This window comes from Topomyia yanbarensis, chromosome 2 (genome assembly GCF_030247195.1).
Source record: "Topomyia yanbarensis strain Yona2022 chromosome 2, ASM3024719v1, whole genome shotgun sequence".
NCBI lineage: Eukaryota > Metazoa > Arthropoda > Insecta > Diptera > Culicidae > Topomyia > Topomyia yanbarensis.
Genome location: NC_080671.1, coordinates 394608516 through 394631791, shown reverse-complemented (window position 1 = coordinate 394631791; position 23276 = coordinate 394608516). Strand labels below are relative to the sequence as shown.

At 38.3% G+C, this 23276-nt stretch overlaps 1 protein-coding gene across 2 annotated transcripts in view; it reads right to left on the bottom strand.

Annotated features, from left to right (window-relative positions):
* The window catches only part of LOC131684831 (glycogen synthase kinase-3 beta-like), a 99272-nt gene that overhangs the window by 64082 nt on the left and 11914 nt on the right, over nucleotides 1-23276 (bottom strand). For both annotated transcript variants that reach the window (XM_058968032.1, XM_058968034.1), the window contains exon 2: nucleotides 1654-2618. In XM_058968032.1, coding sequence (XP_058824015.1) covers nucleotides 1654-2551 — 898 coding nt within the window. In that variant the 5' untranslated portion in view covers nucleotides 2552-2618. The remainder of the gene's footprint in view (nucleotides 1-1653; nucleotides 2619-23276) is intronic.

Genomic DNA, 23276 nt, shown 5'->3' with positions numbered 1-23276 from the left:
CAACGGCTTTTGTTAGAGAGTTCATATCTTCAGTAAAATCGATAAAAATAACGTTTTCTACAACTTTGTTGAAGACTCAAACTGTCTGTTTCTCTAGTAACAAGTTATATTTTCGATATGTCTTTACACTTTATTTTGGATATGGCGTCTAAATGATTTCAACAACTTTTCCAAAGTCATCAAAGCGCAAAACCTAATCATTTTGCCGCAAAATAATTAAAGACATGAATTTACACGTTACACGACTGTTATAAAAACCGGTTAAGAGGACAGATCTAGTTGGGATATCCAAACAAGCTCTAAGATTTTGACCCGATATGAAAATAATTTAAAACAAATAGTTTTCCACGTGGATAATGTACTGCATAACTAAATATTTAGAAATACGTGGGACACAGCAAGCTTACCGAAACCAGGTTTTCGAAGTAAGAGAACTGATTTATTCGAGCAGTTTGAAATTGATCCTACTTATTTTATACTCCCGGATAGATGACGGGATTTTCCACAATTCCTTTTTCAAAGTCAAAAATGTAAGTGGTCGAATAAACAATTTAAAATGTCAATTTCCGCCATATTTCGAGAAAAAATTGTCATTAATTGATATTCCCCCTACCTGGATCGTTCGTAAATTTTCCGTTTCCCACGTATTTCTCAAGACGTCTTAAAAATACAATTGCTTTGTGAAATACACATATCTTCTATGTGGAAGAACATATGTTATTAATTATTTTAATGTGTGGGTAACAAAAATACTAAATAAATGCATTTTTTTCTGGACGACCTAACTAGGTCTGGCCTCTTTAGAGGCAACTATTTCATACCCTGGAAAAATTTGACAGTCGCTCAATTACGTCTTATGTTTTAGAAGAAAAAAAGAGAAAAGCGCGTTAAAACTACCCAAATAAAAAGAAACTATACACGTACTATAGCCCATATGGTAAAACCATTACTTATATAGTTCGGATATTCTGAACACTTTTATTAGGGTAGACCAATGTATTAAAATCGTCTTAAACATTGCATTATTACAACTTTGTCAGTTATTTTAGAAAACGTGAACATGGGATTCGAGTGTCTCCAAGAAATAAGAAGTAGATAGAGTACTGTTGGAAAGTCTCTAATACGACTTCCATTTCTAGCCCCTCTGAATATAATTATTAAAATACGCAAACTTTCTTCAGCAAATAAGAAGTGCGTTAAGGCAGGTACGATGTGATTATGCGATTACACCAACGATGGGCAGATCGAATAGAAAAAACACGGATTAAACGGTAATTGCCTTGGTGGTGGTGGTGGTTGATCATGTATCGAACATTCTACATACATCCTTGGATGACTGATTACAACTTTTTTTCACACCTTCTGAGCTGAAGCACAACCAGTAAGCGTCGATCAAACCGCTATTGGAAAGTTGGCTGAAAGGCTATCAATTACGACAAGTGCTTTTTCCAGTGCACGGTTGATGATGCTCAGATTCTTCTTGTAAGTAGTTAGTTAAGACACGAATAACTGATCGATGCTCATGAAACTCTACGTTGTGGTCGCTGATGCGGGCCACTGAATTATATGTAATATTTAATGAGTAATTATTTCCCCTAAAACCTATACGAGAAACGCAAAAAAACTTAAGACAAAAAAATTTAAGGTACTCACACATTTCCCGGACCTTCCTCGTCAGTCGACTAAAGCTAAAACAGGTACACTGGGTTGTCGCCTCTTCCCCGTCCGATCCGCCTTTCTCCAACTTTTTCTCCTGCTTGCGACGTTTCTTTTCCTCCGCAAGCTGCTGCTGCACGGAAAACTTATCCCGCAACTTCGGGCTACCATTTTCGTCGATGTAGTACAACGTATGCTCCAGCCCGTCGTACTTGTTGATCAGCTTCGGATCGATGGAAAACGCCTGCAGCAGACTGGCGTCGTCGAATTTCGCCCGCTGCTGGTGGCTGATAGCCGGACCTGCCGCTACCGGTGCCGAAGCTTTCCTGACTACACCACCAGTGTCGCAGGGTTTGGTGGCCCCGCTGGCAACCCGATGATCAGTCTCGTCCTTCCTAGGCGCTACTACTATATCACTACTACTATCACAGGTGGTTACTGCGGCGGTTAAAGCTCGAGGTCGAGGACTATTCACGTCCGGTAAACTCTGGCAAGTGCGCTTGTTCAGTTTCCGTTCAGTCTTACTACTCTCACGCGAGTGGTTCGATTCCACATCCTCATCATCCTCGTCTGCGTCTAGTTCCACTTCATCCTCGTCGTCCTTTTCGCCGATTACGTAAGTCGGTTTCGGACCCGGCACTTCCGTGTACTCTTCTACGGCACTGAGATGCTGCGTACTGGCACTAGCACTGTGCGTCCTATCAATGTCCGTCGTCGACATGAACACGCCGGAATCCGAGGCTACGATCGTACCCGTGCTAAGTGGTGGAAATGTCTGATTGTGCCGCTGGTCGTCCGTTTCGCACTCGCTGTTGTGTTTGATGGCCTCCGCCCGACGCCGCACGATTGCCGCCAGCGTCAGCGGTGGTGTGTCCTCCAGATTGATCTGCTTCATTGTGTGTCCGGTCCAAATCTTGACAGCAGCAGTAACAGCAATAATATTAGCGCTGTCCCTATCTGCTCTGTTTTGGTGTGGTCGATTTGTGTGTTCGAAAAGAATAAACAACGGGCTTAATTAGTGTGGAGTGGCCAAACAAGTATAGTGTACACTGGCGCGCGCGGTCACGCGGAGCAATCGATTATCGCTCCGACACTGGAGTGCACGGTCGTCCATCAGTATATTTACGCGGGGCTAATTTGCGAGTCGAATCATCAACCAGCCAGGATTTCAATTTCTTATCATTCGTGTCGTCCAATTAGCATGTGTGGTTTGAGATTTTCTTTCACATAAATAGAAGCACACATCCCAAACAACATTGATTATATAATTTGCGAGCGCGGAATGAGCTGGTGTGGGTTTGATATTTGCTCTGGCAGCGAACTATTTTCTATCTAGAATGATGTTGGTATGACCAGTTGAATGAAACAAATCAGCTGGTCTAGTTACGTCAACATTTGGAGAGTGTAATCGCCCTACTTTAGATCTATCATCGGTGTAGAAGATAAGCTCAGAACACGGAATGAATAGTTTGTATGCAGTAACATACGTTTCCAATGCGATGTCCGTCTATGTTTAAAATGATTTCATCTAGAGAAAATTTTCAATAGGACGTAAGTAACAATGAGAGATTCTCTTTGGGGTCTTTCTCTTCTGTTCATTACTCGGCCATTTCAACATTTACTACTAAACTCTTTGCATAATATTCTAGTAAAAACCGTCGCCTTTCGATATGTACTGGAAAATTAGTGCAAAGTGTTGTAATGACGTCGTAATAAACGAAAGAGAAAGTAAACAAAGAGAGGCTCTCAATGTTACTTACGTCCTATTGAAAATTTTCTCTAGTCATGTCCAGCTGTTTTATAGAGAGTTTAGAGTTTAAAACTGAATCTTTTTTGAATTAAAACTGAATCTGAATAGTAAAGCCCAACAACAGGAAAAATTGATCGGATATAAATCGTTAAACCTTTTCTGTGCTGCTTAATTCTAACCTTCAGATATTCATTAGGATTACAATGAACATCAGAAGGTTAGTACCACTTTACTAAATCAAAGAATGAAGTAGATGGTTAAAAACCAATCTAATTCGTTGTATTATAATTGATCATCAATGTATCTAGGCGATTCTCAAATAAATAAAGGTTAACACTTTCATTAATGGAGATTTATGTTTTTGTTTTGTGAACTTCAGTCACGGTTTTCACCATATCATTACCAGATCGACTTTCTGTACGTGCACTAGTTCACAACTTTATGAATTTTATTTATAAACTAAAGGTTGACTCGTGATTTTATTCATAGATTTAGGAACATTATTCAGCGTCAAACTTTTTCGTGAACTATTTCGCGTAACTCGGCATATTATTCATGAATCCTTTCAATCTTCGTGAACTAATTCATGATTTTTAATATATTAGTCAAATTTCGTGAAATAGTTCACAAAACCATAAAACATTATTTCAGGGTGCGTGACCTGATTCCTGATTCCTAGCGTATTGCTCACGACTGACCATTCGTGCTCGTGAAAAAGTTCACAAAATCATAAAATACTTTTCCTGGATTTGTGAACTGATTTATGATTCCTAGTACATAATTTACAATCTATCTTGCGTGCTTGAGGTATTCATTTCATGCAACTCGAAATATTTAATTTCATACAACTCTGCACATAGTCATGAAATTTTCATGTGAGCTTTTTCACAAAATTTGGAATCATTTATGCTCCGTGCAATTTTTCATTAAATATATATTTATGATTAGCGACCATCATTAGGTATGAGCAGTAGATATAAGAAAACTGTTAGGACCATGAACCTCGTTATTCATTTGATACGGTTCATTGTGATGTCCGGATAGAAAACAAAAAATGCACTGAGCACCAAAATACATTATCGAGCCACAAATTCTGTTCGTTATATAGTTCACAAAATAAGATACCGCGAATCAGTCACACTGTCATGATACAGTTCATACTTCTTAGCTTACTCCGAATAACAAATCCGATAGTAACATAGAATTAACATATCACGATAAGGAACAGAAATTACGAATAAAATGATAAAACTAGTGATATCATGAACATGAGTCACATTACTCTATTTGTGAAGACTGAAGTATCATGATAATACGCAATTAAATTACAAAATCGTAACTAAGATCCTAAAATAACGAACATGAATCACGCTACTCTGCCAGAAAAATTTGATAGTTAACTCATGAATAAAACTTCGCCCTAACGTGATGAGAAATTACAAAAATCGCGACTAAGCTCCTGTAATTATGAGCATCGTTTAACCGTAGGCTCTTTCTGATGATATACAAACCAGTGTATTCCCAAATTATTAGCAAGAATCATAAAAACACTAAACATATTAAGAGGTTATATACAAAGTTGGAACTCAAAAAATCGAAAAAAAATTATTAAATATTCTGAAAGTACATACTTTTGAAAATATCTGTGCGAAATTTCATCCAGATTGGAGCACTAGATTTCAAACTACAGCCTCAGCACGCTGGTTCTTCCGCGTATGAAGTTAACCCAAAACTTTAAACGCAATTATCTCGGAACTAAGTTGTATAAAAAGTACCGTTGCGGTGAACGTGATATCGCAAAAACTATTCATCCGATTTTCATAAAAATTGTTTTGAATTGCTTGTATTTACATTCTCGTGTACTTGAACGGTTCCTTTTTCAACCAAAAATTTTTGATTCTTTGCCATGAATTTTTGTTTACAATTTTGATCACCACAAAACTTTGGAAACCGATTCATTTGGTTTTTGACGTAGGTACAAATACGATGTTGGTTTTTGGTGGTATACAACGGATCGAAATGGTAAGTGAAGCGAAAGCAATTATGTGAAAAAATTCCCCCAGATGTAGGTTTCGAACCTGCAACCTTTGAGACTCCGACCCAATGCAAAAACCCTTACACTATCTGCTACGCAACTGCTACTCAACACATTTGATCTATTTCTATCTAGCGGGGGAAATTAAATAGATCAAGTGTGTTGGGTGGGCGCTGCGGCTGTGTGTGATCTCGGCACGATCACTGTTGCCAATGCGATAATCATATGTTCTTTTTGGGTCTTCATCATATCCCAGAGATAGCAAAGGGGTTTGAGTATTGGATTGGAGTCTCAATGGTTGCAAGTTCGAATCTCGAACCGCCACTCATTCCAATTTGGGTTCAATTCCAGCTGAGGTCGTTGAGATTTTTCTGAGGTGAAAAAGTCTGTGGTCACGTCTTCCTTCGGAAGGGAAGTAAACCCGTTGGTCCCCGGTCTATGAGTTTGGTGGATCGATATCTAGTCCAGATAGTGAAGTCACCTCTCTGGCGTCGGTAAAGAAGAAGTGATCCAACTTCTATACTCTTACTAACAAAAATATTCTCCTCCTGTGATACTTGTGGAGTGCGCAGTAGCATATACGGCCTCTAGCAAAAGCAAGTATCGGACTAACAGTTCCTTCCGTTTCCTTCCGCGATCTACGTTCGGGCCTGGTCGGCGCCGGTATTGATCAATACTTTAGGATTACCAGGAGTTGCATATTGAAAGGTTCTCCAGCATAATTATCTACTTATTCTCTGTACAACTTCAGCTAGTGCAGATCGATAACGGAGTAGCAGCCAGGGGTGGTCGCACAAAATCAAGCTCATAATTGCTTTCGCTTCACTCATTATTTCGTTCTGATTCCCCCGTTGGATACCACCAAAAAAAATCACATTAATCCAACCAAAAATTCGAGTGTAACGCAAAGTATATTTTTGGCGTGAAGTAGCTTTGTGTAAACACAAATAGTTTCAAGAATACGAGCTGGATTATTCATGATTTCAGGCACTTAGTCACGATTTTTGTAAACTTCATTTTTCATAAATTTTTGAGCGGGTTTTTTTCTGACCATCTTACAAATTGCACAACTTCTAAACTTGACATTTTTAAATCGTCTGATTTTTATGTAACTTCTGTCTATAGATTAATCCGTAAGACAGTGCCGTCTTAAGAACACTCCAGGTTCTTGGGCGCTATTGAAGTAAGGGGTCCCTATAACTAAGCATTTGTGAGGTTCTGTAGAGTTATAATCGATTAAAGTGATAAAACATCACATCACAAAAATGCTTAATTTCAGCATAGTGAGCTTCAATCTATATTTTCTAATATGGGACACCAAAGTGGTAATTGAAATATTGGAAAGAAAACAAAGCATTGTTGTGTAGCGTTTGTGTTAACAGCATCCGCATATGCAGACAACATTGACAACATTCAGAGCAGCGCGCATTCAGTGCACTAGCGCGACTGCCGGAAGGTTCAAGATAAGAGATAGCGAGTTGGAATGCTCCGCAAAAATGTGGCTTTTTGATGCATCTACAACTTTCCAAAACATCACAAAAATGTCAAAAATCAAACAAAATAGATACAGCAAAAAAACAACTCTTTTTAAGAGGGTATTTGGATATGTGTTTATGTTCCACTTTATAACTTTTTTCTTAAGAGATGGATATTTTCCATCTTCGACCAGATTTTTCAAAATAAGTTCCTCTAAAAACTTCATATACACGCCTAACCATTTAAATAGTGAGAAAGTTATACCCCCTTAAGCCAAATTTGCCGCCATTATATTAAAATACTCAAAAAATAATGTAACCTTTCCGAAGACATCGAAGTACCGTACCCAATAGTTGCATCGAAAATATCAATGTGTGACTTTTTTTGATTTCGTCCCACTGTGACGAACTAAATAAACATTTTTAAGTTCCTCACGATCACAAGTATATAGCAAATTGCAAACGTCTATAGCAAATTGAAAACGTCTTGCAGGATTCCAATGTGGAAGAAGGCCAGAGGAGGGACGGAAAAAGCGAAGGAATAATAATTAGGTAAAATTTCAATTCTTTCATAACGAAACATCCAAATAATACGAATCTATAAATATGAGTGGAACAACACACTTCAGCGTCAGTTTTGTGATTGAGTTATAGAAAAACCGGTGAGTGTGAGTTGTAAAATATCATAGATTCACTGAATTCCATAATTTTGTTTGTTCACTGAATTCCATAATTGTTGTTTTTTCATACTTTTAGTAGCATAACAATGTTCTCACTGTGTTTTGATAGTAAATTCTCGTACATTCCAAAAATTCCACAAATATATTTTGCTGGGCATGGTAGATGCAGCCAACTAGTATGATGTTACCTCTATCCTTAGTGCAGGACCCTGGTCCTTGTCCAGAGTGCCCACGCGTATAGACGGCACTGTTGTAAGATATCAAGCCTGTTGTTAATAATCCTACCACTTATATTTTTTCAATCATATTCCAAATCATTACTCGTACTTGATTAGTGTGGACCTAAACGTCTCATAATTTTATCTCTGTCCAATTGAATGCCCGTTATAAGAAAAAGAAGAGAATGATAATATATTAGGCGAAAAAAAGAACATAAAGTTCCTACAATTCAGTTCCACCATGTTTAAAATGTTGTACTGATTCCAGCGTACATTAAAGTTAATGCAGTCGATGTACGATTTCCCGACCTCCCGATGCTACTCTATTTGCAAATGTGTGTCCCAATCAGAGTCAAAAAACGTCTCTCAGTTACCAAAATCAGGCGAAAATGATGAAAGAGCGACGCTACATTACTTATCACCAGAGTATTGCGAAAACAACATTGAAACAACAGAGTAGGACAAAGCATTCATGTAAATTTAAAACAATCTGTTTTCATTATTTCCTCCCCATAATCGTTTTGGCTTTGAGATTGAGAACGGCATTGGTACCTGAGGTATTGAGCAATGGTTGACTCGTGATTTTATTCATCGATTTAGGAACATTATTCAGTGTCCGACTATATGGCATAAACTGATTCGTGAACGTGAAATAGTTGACAAAATCGTAAAATTTTATTCACGGCTTCGTGAACTGATTCATGATCCCTAGTATATGGCTCCCGATTTATTTTGCGTAATATTTAGAAGCTATCAATTTCATGCACATGGTCATGATTTTTTTTCCGTGAACTATTATTCATGGAATCATTTTTGGAATGTTATGCGCGGAAGATATCGAGATATTGAACTATTCGATTCTGTAGATTTACGAGCTAACAATGGTAATGGGAAATTCAGGCAGGATAGATATGTATATTTCCCGTGTTCACTGCTTTCTAGTTGCATTTTATAATGCACATTGCTATCGAAAATTACTGAATACAAATAAGAATGAGATTGAATATTCGGATCGTCATACGAAAACAAAATACACTATTTCTGCTACACGGTTTCGTAGAATCGAGAGAAGAGTGGCTTTTGTCTTCATTGTAACTAAATAGACAGTGAAAAGACGAAGGGGAATTCATTGAATTTCATCGTTAATTGAATGTATATGAGAATGGCAGGTCCTGGTCCCAATATGTCTCCATTAAGGACGATAGATAAAGGATTTCAGGTATTCTTTTCAACGTTCGAATGGGAAACATGCGATTCAAATACCCTATATCATCATTCTTGATACCGCAACCTGGCTAAGATTATTCTCAGACAACAGTCAGTGATGTAAACGATTGAAAAAACAGACTCAAGATAAAAACACCTACCAAAAAAAAATATATGCAGAGACTTCAGCATCTTAAAAGGTAAAACTCAAACTATTGTCGAAACCGTATAATCTGCTAAGCATAAAACGAATGCTAAACTCACGACGACTACATCCACTGCTTTTGCAGCACAAACCAGCACCAGTAATGAAAAGACAGGAAACATGGAAGATGGACTCACAATTGTTGTCATTCGCAAACCGAAGAAACTAATAAAGACAATCAACAATCTCCAAGATAACAGCAGATAACAGCACACCAAGCCGTGTCAAATGAACGAATAAAAAAACAACTATTCCGAATGTCATAAATAAGGTAAAAGGTTGACGCACCGGTTATTATTAAAATCCACGTGCTTCAAACCCTTTCTGACATTCGTGACGAACACCTGGGGTTTTCGTCCACAGCTGCAAATCCCTTGCCAGCTCAATATTTTCTGTTCCAACCTATCAACACATTCGAACATGGCGGGGACGTCAACTCTTGGCATGGCTAAATGCAATGTTTGTCAAGTAATCTTAAACTAACACACCAAGCCGTGTCAAAGAATAAAAAAACAACTATTCCGAATGTCATAAATAAGGTAAAACGTTGCCCCACCGGTTATTAGTAACATCCACGTGCTTCAAACCTTTCCTGTCATTCGTGGCGAACACCTGGAGCTTTCGTCCACAGCTGCAAATCCCTTGCCAGCTTAAGTTAAAACACAAATTGTTGTCGAAACCGTAAAATCTGCTAAGCATAAAACGAATGCTAAACTCACGACGACTACATCCACTGCTTTTGCAGCATAAACCAGCACCAGTAATGAAAAGACAGGAAACATGGAAGATGGACTCACAATTGTTGTCATTCGCAAACCGAAGAAACTAATAAAGACAATCAACAATCTCCAAGATAACAGCAGTAACGATAGTATGGACGTCAATCTTGAAGCGGACTGAATGAATCTCAGGAGTTATCATGTGACGGTAAAAACGCTTCACCACCACGGAAAAGGATCTCTGCACGTGCTGGTAGTTTACGTGCAAAAAGTTTGATGGACACAATTTAGGTAGGATTTTTTTTATTGTTAATATTTTGTAAACATAAACACACCAGACGGCTCAGTTAAACTAACACACCAAGCCGTGTCAAATGAACGAATAAAAAAACAACTATTCCGAATGTCATAAATAAGGTAAAAGGTTGACACACCGGTTATTATTAAAATCCACGTGCTTCAAACCCTTTCTGACATTCGTGACGAACACCTGGGGTTTTCGTCCACAGCTGCAAATCCTTTGCCAGCTCAATATTTTCTGTTCCAACCTATCAGCGTAAACACATTCGAACATGGCGGGGACGTCAACTCTTGGCATGGCTAAATGCAATGTTTGTCAAGTAATCTTAAACTAACACACCAAGCCGTGTCAAAGAATAAAAAAACAACTATTCCGAATGTCATAAATAAGGTAAAACGTTGCTCCACCGGTTATTAGCAACATCCACGTGCTTCAAACCCTTCCTGTCATTCGTGGCGAACACCTGGAGCTTTTGTCCACAGCTGCAAATCCCTTGCCAGCTCAATATTTTCTGTTCAAATTTATCAGCGTAAACACATTCGAACATGGCGGGGACTTTAACTCATGGCATGGCTAAACGCAATGTTTGTCAAGTAATCTGACTAAACAATGTGTTTCCTCGGTAACTCGTCACAACCTAGTCGATGGGTTTGACAAGCTCAACATAGTTATTCGACAAATATCAGCTCCAAAAATGTTTTAAAGCTAGGTAAACCATTGAACAGAGATTTGTTGGTAATTTAATTTATTTTGTTAAAAAAAATCTTCAATTTTCAGTTGTCTTATAAGAACGGGGAAAAATGCTTTTTTTTATCAGAATCAAAATGCTCGAATTTACTGCTCGATTGTATCAAATTGTTAACTAAAATTTATTCAGACCGATTCAGATCTAAACCGGAAAACTAATGTATCGATCTGCCAAAGTCTATCGTATGCTTGTTGACCAAGGAAGGTGGAAAGGAAACTGCTGTCGAAATCTACACAAATAAGCTGTAATGGAATGATGAGTTGCTGATTTTGACTTGTTTGCTTTCGCTCGATACAAACAAAATGACGCAATTTACAAAGATAATACCGTTGAGGTTCTCTTTGTCCAGGTAACCCAGATGGGATTTATTAATACGCAATAAAGTCGATTGAGGTTGATACGTCAAACCGATTGGAAAATTAAACCACAGTGAAATCAGTTTATAGCTACTAATCACATGCAACAGGACTGTCGGTTTAGACGGTGCCATGTCGGAGTATTGTCTCGTCTAGCGTAGAATTTACCATAGTGAAATATTTCACGCCACGCGGAGATAACCAGCTCGAACCTTGCGAAGGTGAAGGTGAGTCAGTCACGCAACTGTCAAAAGACCGCATGCAGTCGGGCATGTTTGTTGCACTGTCGTTGCTTCTCTTTACCAAACAACCACCAGAATAACCCACTTAAGAACGAGGGTGGTTTGCTTACCGCGAGAAACGTTATCTTTCAATGCGGATTCTATCATACGGAACTGCGCTGCCGCTTGCATGCAATAAATATTGATCTAGTTTAAACAATGCATTTATGGACTCAACCTCGCACAGGTGTAGGTGTTTCTAGCCGAATGAACCGAAACCAGGAAGGATGAACTTGCCTTTGTGAAAGGCACTATTAGCTTTTCGGATCGTTGATCCAGAAAAAAAAAATTCCGTAATCATCCTTGCGGATTTCATCAGCCAAATTCGAGACCGAAGCGTTCAAAAGTTCCCTTCACGGTTGAACTCCCGTGTTAGGGGTATCAATTTGTGTGTTACTCACTCGTGGTTAAGTTGGCTTGTGAATAGAGAGTGAGAGAGGAGACCGGGGTACAGCGCGAACGTGCTCAAGAGCGGTATCCATCGGATTTTGGTATGCAGTTGGCGAAGGTTGCGTTGAAGTTGCGACTCTAGTGCGCCTTGTATTTGCATACTGAACTAATCGTTTGGCCGATGCTAAAAAGCATAATGTTCCTGGCTAAATGGTGGCATTTATGATTAGTGGTCTGCGAAATGAGTACGAAAGAAATGCAAAACACGACATCGGATCAAATTGGATTTGAATGTTTCGTGTTCCACTCGTCAGTAACTGACACCAACTTGGAGCCAGTTACGATAAATCCGAACTAACATCACATTGGCCCCAGTTAGACACCAACGTATGCTAATGTATGGTCGCAAGTGATATTTCGGTTAGCCAAGCACAGAAGCTCTGAAGTCTTTTGGCTTGACAGTTAAACACCTGGAAATATGCAACATTTTTTCTTCCTGAGGGGAAAATTTGGATGAACCACAATTGGCCAATGCGCATGACGGTACAGCACCTTAGAAAATTATAAATTTGTAGTCGTTTTGAATATTACTTCTCATCCTCCAAACTATATTCTTAGTGGAAGCGACATAGCTCAGTTCGCAAATCGATTGCCTTGCACGAAGCTCACCATGGTTCGTTTCCCAACACCGCACATAGGGTTATCAATGTTTCTATCACGAAAAAAAGCGAATGACACTAAGCGTGAATTATTCTCGAAGATTTGACGCTTTCCCGACACCTCTGGTGTATACCACCCTTAGCTATCATCTAAAAGAACACAGAAAGGAATGTACGTATACAAATTGACAGCAGACAAAAAAACGTCTCGTAATAGAAGACAAAAACCAAGAAAGACACCATCAATCAACTGTCCGAAGGAAAGCTTTGCGCTAAAAATAGCCTGCTAAAACCGAACAACGGATCTTGTTTCAGCTTCTTTGGCTTCGAACACCATTGGATCGATTTTGGCCACGGCCACGTTTTGCGAACTAGGTACCTACATCTTTGTTGTGGTAAGTTCGTTCGTAAACATCCCGATCCGATCCAACGGCCGCGATCCGGAGATCGCGCGTCAGATGGGGTTGATGTTTCGACACGGAACGCACAGTCGGTGCAAAATGCGGTGGTGGTATCGTTTCTGCAGCTTCACGCTTCCCCTGATAGATGATGTTTAGCGTAGCGGAGGGCGGGAAATCGAGTTGTTGGTCGTGTACCATTTTTTGCCACACTTGAGTGAAAGAAACAATCATAAACTTGATGTTTTGCAAAGTCTCGAGATATTGCGCAGCAAGTAGTTTGTTTTGAGACTGAAGAATGTGGTTATTGTTTGCCTCTACGTGATTGCAGGCTAGGGCGAACATTTGAGTATGCTGAACAACCAACGTCAATTTGTTCAGTGATAAGATTTGATATCTTTAGGATGCTGAACTTTAAATTTCACAATCATGATATGCTATCTTGTAATAAGGTTGTTCAAAATTTTGGCGAAAGTTATCTTTTCATCCATAACCTGGTGGTACAGAAGTAGGACGAATTCAAAAGGTTTTATCTGACCTGGCATCCTGCGCAACCAACAAATTCGTCGATATGACGAAGTGGATAATTTAAAACTTTTATAATGCGTTAGCTGGGAAAAAAGCCATGTTATATTGAACATAATTATAGCACCTCATTGATCTCTAACAGAAAGTTGCTTTATGATGTTGATTGCAATGCGCCTTGATAGTGGGGTATCGCAGACGCCGGGAGGGCTTATTGGGCATTTTTCACGTTGCTTGCTTTACTTACACTCATCCACCCAAATTTCAGCAATTAGTTAGTTCTTGTAGTATTTGTATGGTGGTCGGAATAATATTGTATATTTCAATTACTTTTTGCTGATCTGGAAACATGATCACAGTGTCTCATATCTATCTTTAATACATTGTAATAAAAAAGTCGTAAGACAATTTAACCTTTACTGAATGAATGCCTAATTATTGTATTGTTTCTTCTTTTGCTGCTTCGTTCTAGACAGCACCCAAAGGCACATAGGAATATGCAAACGACCACACGGTTATAGAAACGCATGAATGTACGCGATAAAGCTAACACACTCAAAAACATACAAACGCTCAAGGCTTTCGCGATAATACAAGCCCGGTCGTAAATGCGATCATTCACGCATACTTATGCCGGCGATCTCGCCACCAAGAAAACGTTCTGGCGATTAAGTTAACGTGTTAGCACTTATACTTATAAACGTGCTCGTCTGGAAGCTCCCATTCTAAAATACGGAACTTATATCCACTACATAAAAAGCTCAGGGCGCTGTAGTCGGGGGCTCCGGTGAGACGGGGTATCTAATGTCATCCCTCATACGCAATGTACATTAAAAATTAAACATTAAAATGACAGCCCACGCGAACACCCACGGTTGCACAGTTATATAAACGAATTTAAACATGCGAAGCTACACACACGTTAACATACACGACTGAAAAATCCCCACGCGACCAAACACGTTCACATAGAAACGCTTATGTCCATCGCGATAATACAAATCCAGTCACGCATGTGAACATGCATTCGCGATCATCCGCGCACACTTACGATCTCGCATATATAAAAATGCTTGGGTCGTAAGGGGGTCTCCTCATCAGTCAGCTTCAAAACATCGTTTTTTTTTAACTTTGATTCATTCGTTAGAATTATTATCTGAGAATATCCTTCCAAAGTTTCGGGATATAGCCGATTAGCGTATCATTCCTGTAAGTTTTCTGTAATTTGATTTTTTCTTCTACAAACTTTAAAGCCAATTATATAAAAACAATGCTTTTTTAAAACTCCGTGCACGATTACAAAAAAAACCATAAAAGCTATGTATACAAGCAATGCGCTGTTTTTTTAGATCATTTAATGTGCTTTAACTGAATCTTATTTCACAATGTTATTAACTCACGAACGAAAAAGGCCAAAAAATCGAGTACTTTTTTTTAAATGACTAAAATAGCAAAAATTTCAACTTTTAATCGCCATAATAGTCTATACTTTGCAGAAAAGCCTTCCGATTTAGGGAGTATTTCGGTTTTTAGTTCTAGATAAAAATTACGGGCTGAACCTTTAACGGAGTTTGAGTTGTCCACGGTGAGCTACTGCGCGATATTGTTTATAAAACTGTAATTTTTGTTTATTTTTAGATGCAAAAAATGGTGTTGAATGAATATATGTTCAAACATACGCTAAAGATAATTTGTTTCTCTTGTTAGTTTCATGTTCAAAAAATGCTGTAAACCTTCTTTCAATAATACACTGATGAGGAGACACATTTAAGTCAATGTATTAGCACTTCCGACTTTATACATGCCGTCTCAATGAATTGTTCACGTTCGGTCAAAGGAGCCTAGGGCCATGTCTTTATTCTTCGTTTATAAAACTCATACACTAGACGTCTCAGAGTACCATGGTCAGAGTATCGGTGATGTGGGAGAGCGTACTCTCTTCTAGACCTGAACCGTACTCAAAACCCTGGAATGTGCGAGAGGTAACATGGTTATGTGAACATGCGCAGTGAAATACATGCAACACACACGCCTACGAGATCAAATCCGTCAACATATAAACGCTCGACCATTGCGCGATAATACAACCCTGGTCACAAGCGCGAACATGCAATTACGTTCACATACGCACACCTATTTACGCCCATGACCTCACAAACCATTACACAACCCCTATAATTAGCTGATCATAAGACCTGCGAATTATATTAAACAAACGCGGTGTCAAGTTAATTCTATAAACGCAAGTTCCCACGCGATCATGAGTCAGTCACGTCCGCAAGCCCCTATCATCGGTCCTAGCAGCATGGAACGAAAAAGAGCTAAAACCACTGCTCTAGATAACAAGTTCCAAGGCGACATTGCCGGGCACTCTATTGATACGGAAGAACTCTCTTCTAGGATCTGGACTCAAAATTAAACATCAGACTGGCGATGCGCGCAAATATTCAAGTATCAACTACGTGAATATGCAAATGACATTATACCCGAATGTATACACGCGAAGTTGCATATAAACTAACGCACACACAACGTACAAACGCTCACGCGATCAAATACCTTAACATAAAAACTCGACCATCGACGCACACCTACGCCCGCGATTTCGCAAACATGAAAACTCCCCGGTGATAATGTGAACGTTTTAGCTCTTATAAATTGATAAACACTGTCTCAAGCGCGAACATATAAACGCTCGTTCCCACGCGACCATGAAATCTCCACGTCCTCATATCTTTGAACTGTACATTCAATATCACCCTCAGAATCACGGCCCGCTGCAATTGGCCTTAAACAGTGTTTTAGTGGATGATATTTCCTGTCTCGTCTGCATTTGCAGTGAGCGATACTGATAGAGTGCCCTTCCGAGAATCCAGCTCTGCAGCTCCAGTTAGACCAAACTCAAAATAATAATCTCTTATTGGCGAATCTGTTCAAGAAATGTTGGCTCATAAACTTGTGTGGGAATTTCCTTTTTTCCTCGAACGGATTTTTTAGTAAAACTGCTTCATTTTGATTTTAGCCGATTAAAATCGGCCATTTCTTCAATATTTGTCAACTCTTTAGATGAAAATTTACCTCCATTTCTTATCCAGAAGTACTGTGAACCTTATAGGCAATCTTTTACACCACATCTGTAAATCAAATGGTGTATTGGATGGTTTTCCACATTTCTTCAATTTAAACCTAATAATTGTCTAGCCTTTTTCAATAAGACGAAAATCTGACAAATTGATGTATAAATAAAATTAAAAATAAATTCGAAATAGTCGTACTTGTACTATTCTATAACATCCCGATTGAAATGGTATCTAACTAAGTTAGACTAGAGCAGCCAGCAACCTCTACTTGATTAAATTAATGACAATATTTGCATCTATAAACGCCACGATGAAAAGTAGTACATTCATAATGTTGCAAATGTTAGTTTTGCTTCCGTAACTGCAAATGCCTTGCCAAATCATCAACTTGTGAGTAAATTAATCTCTTTCATCGTTTAGTGGGGTAAGATTTCTGATTCAGTGGTTCTTCCTTGTTTCTTCAACTTACGAGTCACAACACAAGTGTGAGCCCACAGTCGTTGGCATTAACTTTCACGCTCATGTTTCTGGCTTTTGATATGGAGGTACCGAGTGCAGCATTTGCTGCTTTCATTATTATCTGAACTGCAGTCACAAATTTGTCGACCGGTTTTTTTTTTTGTTCAATTGGCGGCATTACTGACTGTGTGGCGTATCGGATGGCCGTAAATAAATTGTTCTAAATGGTTTCTGTGCGTGGTTTCTCGCGATGTACAGTTTGATTACAGGACGATCACGTATCAATGTGCACTGGTTATTTGTATCGCTAACTTTGGTTGTTGAACACAAGCTGATTACAGTTTGAGTTTCTCTGCTCTTTTATCGCACACCAAATCTTGTGTTTTGAAAACCAACCATAGAAAGTGACTAAAATGTTGGTACTGGTTGAAACATTAAGTTATTCGTAACATGATTGGTTGAGAGCGAAAAATGCAACCAAACATTGATACATACTTATGTGGTTGATTGATATGTATATGTAATCGGCATTCGACCAAAAAAAGGACAAAATCACGCAGCCGAATCTAGATATTTTGTATTATCCTACTGCATAGGATCTCAATTCTTACTAAGATGAAAACATCACATATTCTCGTCGCTAGAATCGCATACCACATAATTTTTGTTGTTGAACGCCCGAATAAATTTTTAAAATCCGTTATTTTTAGATCCGTTTTGTATGATCGCAAATTGGTTTATTTCTCCAAAATCGTGCGATCTATTAATTACGCCTAAAGCGTTAAATTTGGAACAATGACGTCTTCAGATGAATTTGTCGACACCATAAGCCTTTTCATATGGCGTTGTTATTTAACGATTAATCTCCCTAAAGGTAAGATATATTTACCAACTTTATTAATTAAAATTTTGTCTTCGGTAAAGTTGTAGAGCAAGCCTTTGCCAACAACTTTACTGAAGACACCGAGTCTTTATCTTTAATATCTTCGACATTATTGCTGGTTGTTTGTGGATAATCCTATTAAAGCCATTTCAGTAATATAATTTTTGAAATATTCTGACAAGTTCGAGATGTTCAATAGAAAGCTTTAAATTATCAAAATCCAAAACTTTCTATATTACAACAATGGCTTATCTTTCAAAGCAAATTTGGAATTTTTTGAAAAATGAAGTGTTTCAAATGGTAATTAGTTTTTAACGGGAAAACGGGTGAGTTTACGTAAATAGTGTTTTTGGACTACTTATTAAAATAGCAAGGTTTATCATTTGCTGCTATTATTTTCGAGATTAATCCTTCTATAAGTGAGATTTTTCAACTGAATTTTTGTTTAGTGAAGGAAATGATCTAACGTCTTTGGAAAAGTTGTGTAGTCTCTTCTTTAAATGCTCATGAAGTTATTGCTCGTTATATTTGGATGACCCAGAAATATTTTTTTTAAATATCTTTTCTACTATCATTCCTACGAGTTTTTATAAATGCATAATTTTTCTTATCTGGAGTATTTTCGAAGATATTTGACAATTTTTGAAAAACAATAGTTTTCGACATTTTTTTGAAAAACAGTAGATTTTTGGTCTTCAGTAAAGATGTTCGCAAAAACAAGTTCTTTGACACTTTTGAATACTTTATCTAAAAAAATGTCTGGTCGAGCTGAATTTGGAGAATTTAAGAACAGTTAACATCTCTCATTTTTTTCATTTACGTCAATTCGAATGTCATGCGACTCTCAGATCAATTGTTTTACACAGCTACCGGAAAAGAAAACGTTCAAGATAATTTAAAGCAGAAAAATTTATGAATACTTCCGAAAAAAATACTTGCTTTGGCAGGCGCTTTGTATATGTGGGATGAAAAACAAAAATCTCATGACAACTGGTACTGCCAATTATGATATTTATGTCAAGAAATATTTGCAAAAACTTTTTTATACCTTATTTGAAGAAACGCGTGCTGCATACCTGACTTCCGGTCGCTACAGAAAATGACACAGGATTGGAATACTTGATTATTGATCGATACTAGCTGAAATTGCACAGAGGATCAATAAATGATAATGCCAAAGAGAAACAAATTATCCTTTAGGGGTGGGCATAGCATAGTTGGTAAATCATTTGCCTGGTGTGCAGCTCGGTTCGATTCCCAACCCCACACATAGGGTTAAATTTGTCTAAAAGAGATTTCCTTAACCCGAAAAGAGGCGAATGAACCAAAAGTTCAAACATCCGTAATCGAAACAAAAAAAATCATCCTTCAATGTACAACTCCTGGTAACCCCAAGTTGTTTTTTGATCAATAAAGGCAGCGACCAAAACTGAACGGAGATCACAGCTGGAAAGGGATGGAGTGTTAGTGGGACACTTGTTTTTGCTAGAGGCCGTATATACTATTGCGCATTCCAAACGTGTTACGGGAGGAGGGAGATTGTTAGTAGGAATTGGTAATTGATTCAAAATTGCTTGGAGCTTGCGTTCAACTGACAGGAAACGACTATCCGACAAAATAAGAGGGAATAATCCAAAAATGTCCAGAAATATACTTAATTGAAATATTATTTTTGCGAAATTTAAACTAGTAAAATTAAAAAAAATAAGTGTGGTAAACAAACTGTAGCTACAACTAAAAAACTATCAATTGTTTTCGCGACGAGAAAATGAAATAATTTTGAGCGGCCCAAAATAGGCATTAACTGTACTGAAAATGCGCGTACTATATTATTATTCTAACTACAAGAAAAAGAAGCCTGCACATATCTTCGTTATGTTGCAATATTATTGAAAACTGATAAAACTTATGCAGTTAAACTGTCTTTAACTACATTTTCCACGTTATTGGACTATTGTAAATATTCTAGGAGAATTATATTGAGCATTGGAAGGTAAAAATTGAGCAGCTTCTAGCACTGCAAAGGAAGCACCTATCTTTATGAAAAAACGCTTTTCTTATTTTTGGACCCTACAGTTTTGAAGGAAAAATAGTTTTGAAACCCTACATGCACTAGAAAAAAGTTGGGCATGAAAGGGTTAGGGGGTTACATCACTGTAGGTCACGAAAAAATAGTCATATTTTGGTATTTTTTCTCGAAACAATAAACAGGTAAATCGAGATTGTAAAAGGGAATTAATTATACGAGTTGTAAAGTATATAAAAAAGAATTTTTCAAGAAATTTTGTCACAAGATGGCGACTGTGCAATATTTTACACAGTTTTCTCCTTAGTGGAGAAAAATAGTTTTTACCTAAATTTTCTCCTTAGGGAGTAATAGAGCATAGTTCATCGTTGGCTTGCTAAGCCTGGTTCTGCCAGGTTCTATTTCATTAGTTCTCATCAGCTTAACAGAACTCCTTTTCTTGCGAGACATCACGATTGCCTAAGGTTTTGCTCAGGAATTGTGGCCCCGTTTCGGTGCTAGTTTAGTCCAGGCACTAAGTTTGTGTCCGATTCTGATGAGACGAAGTGGAAAAGCAAATCCCATAACTAATTCAAGTTCTTTACAATACTGCAAGGTATCTACGTTGAAGCGTATGAAGAAATATGTCTTACGATACTCGTAACCGCAAATTGACTGCGGGTTGTCTGTGATAACAAACCCCACCAACTGTTGACTATCTGACTGAATGGCTAACTGACTGACTGCCGATGACTGGTACAGTCCGGTGATAGAGAGATAGTACGCAGTTACCTGGAATGCTTTCAACTTTGTAAAAGATAGCGTATCACAAATAGCTTCGGCTTACTGATATGGACCACAGACAATAAACAGATGACGAAAATACATCGATTTGACGCGTTACATTAACTCTGTAATGTACTGAATTCTGAGAAATTCACACAGTTTTGGAATTTTATAATAATATTTTATAAAACTTTCAATTTATTAGAAACTTTTACAATTTTTTGAAATGTTTACAGATGAAACGGAAGACTGTAGGGATAATATTGAATGAATTTTTTTCCATAAAAATACTTCGTTTGGCAAGCAATTTGTTGTATTGGACTAAAAAAGGAGATTTTCGCTCCTTTTCGGATAATAAACTAGAACATTCATACAATAAATGTATTAAGAGGAGATGCCTATCCGAGCGTATCTTTTCTGGATTGATAAGCGTTAGTTTTGAAAATATTAACGTAGATAGGACACAGTGATATCTACTACTTCTTTTGTTCGGTTTAGTATTGTAACGCATAACTATTCAATGAAATACTAATACTAATAGTTTATAGGAATTGAACAAAATAATATATATGGGTCTTGTGTCCAATTTCTTAATTCCACGAGTTTATTTGAAGATTCACAACAATAATGCGAATATTCTATCTATTCCCCCTGTACAAAATGCATTCTGTGTCTATCCTATTTCCATTATGATATCCGTAGTCTCGCGCAACAAATTTCGCGAAGGAAAGCCCCCAAATGTCCAAACTTTTCCATCCATTTCTGCGGTAAACTGTAGCCACAAATTAATACAATTAAAACCATACAATCGATTCATTTCCATAGTGAAAGTTTTCTAATCGATTCCGAATTACCCACATCATACCATTTCCTTTCGTTTCCTTATCGCTGGACACAGCTTCGGATCCGATCGGATCGGCGCAATGTGTGCCATAAGCCGGTGCACGGCAATCTAGATCTGCCCGTCTGGTGCGGTCAAACCAGCCACGACGATCCATAATCTCCCAATCGCAAAAAAGTGCGATAAACGTGAAACCATGGAGGCGTAAACAAAAAAAAGTTCACCGCACTCCAATGCGCATCTCCGTTTCAAATTGCCCCCATGACGGTTTATGGTTTAATGGTGATCGTGTGTGTGTATGCGCGCGCAAAATGTACAATTGCAGCCACACGATGCCTACATAATGGGTGTCTCCAATTTATGTCTTTCACCACAAAGTCGTCTTTGAATGTGTTTGCAATTCTATTTTTAGCCTCGTCGATTGCCTCTACGCGCGATCTGCTCACGTCTCTCTATCTCAATGAACGGCTAATTTTACACGTGACGAAAAAGGCGGAGGTAGGTGTGGCCGCGGGGGTTGGCATCGTCGAAGAAAGCAACGTGGAACATGTTTTCTTTATGGTCGATCTCGGAGGCAAATAAAGCTACAAGTAACAACAACAAAAAAATAAGCACAACTCGACCCGGCCACCCAATTGCCCCATCCGGAAAGATTGATTGATCTCCCAGCTCCGGACGGTTTCACATTCCGCGAGCTGTGAGTTGTACGATTGCGAATACGAAACCGTTGGAATGGCGGTATATATGCACGGTGGCGTCACCAGGGACGGCGATGACCGTAGTAAAGGAGGCTGTGAGTAGCGATGGAAAATGAAGAAACTTTTGTTCATGTACTATGGTAAGGTAAAAGGTCACAAGTGGCTGCCCTGAGTAATTCTAGCGGTTGTGCAAAAGATTCAAGTATTTTCCGTTTTCAATCGAAAGAAGTAAAAAGAGATTTAAAATTGTACAGTTTGGAACAAAGATTTTTGCGTTTTTCATGATGATTTAAGCAAGTGCTGTCAATGATAGATTCTTGACCTACTCTCCTGGTGATCATCGCTTGCGACGCCACTGACCATCATATAGTCATAATCATCGTAATCAAGCCGACCAAGTGACATTCCAATGCAGGTTCATCGCGATACCAGGCTAGCAGAGGAGTGGAGGTCGTTCAGGTTTGAGTGTAGACCTGTTCAGACGGACTACGTCACTTACGAGATCGCAAACACAAGTAACGGCAAGGTTGCCGCAGGTTCGTATGTGCAAAGCACGTGTTTAGCTTGGTGATGCGTTCAGTAAATCGAGATATAAACATTTACACAAACTCTCGCACACACACACGCACGCGCTCGCAAAAAGACAGAAACGCAGGCAGAACTTGGAAATAGTTTCTCTGCGAAACCGAGACATGGTCGGATGAAGACTTCCTGGCTGGCTGTTTTACTCAGTGCTTTCGTTGGTTAGTGTGTTTAAGATTGGAACATTGTGTGAAGGAAACGGATCAGTAATTTCACAATTTTTTAATGCTAATTGACACATAAAACGCAAGACAAGGACAATAAAATCTTCTTTACGGATTTTAGATACTATATTTCCACAAAATTTGCCGCTGATTTTATCGACAATATTGAGACAAGT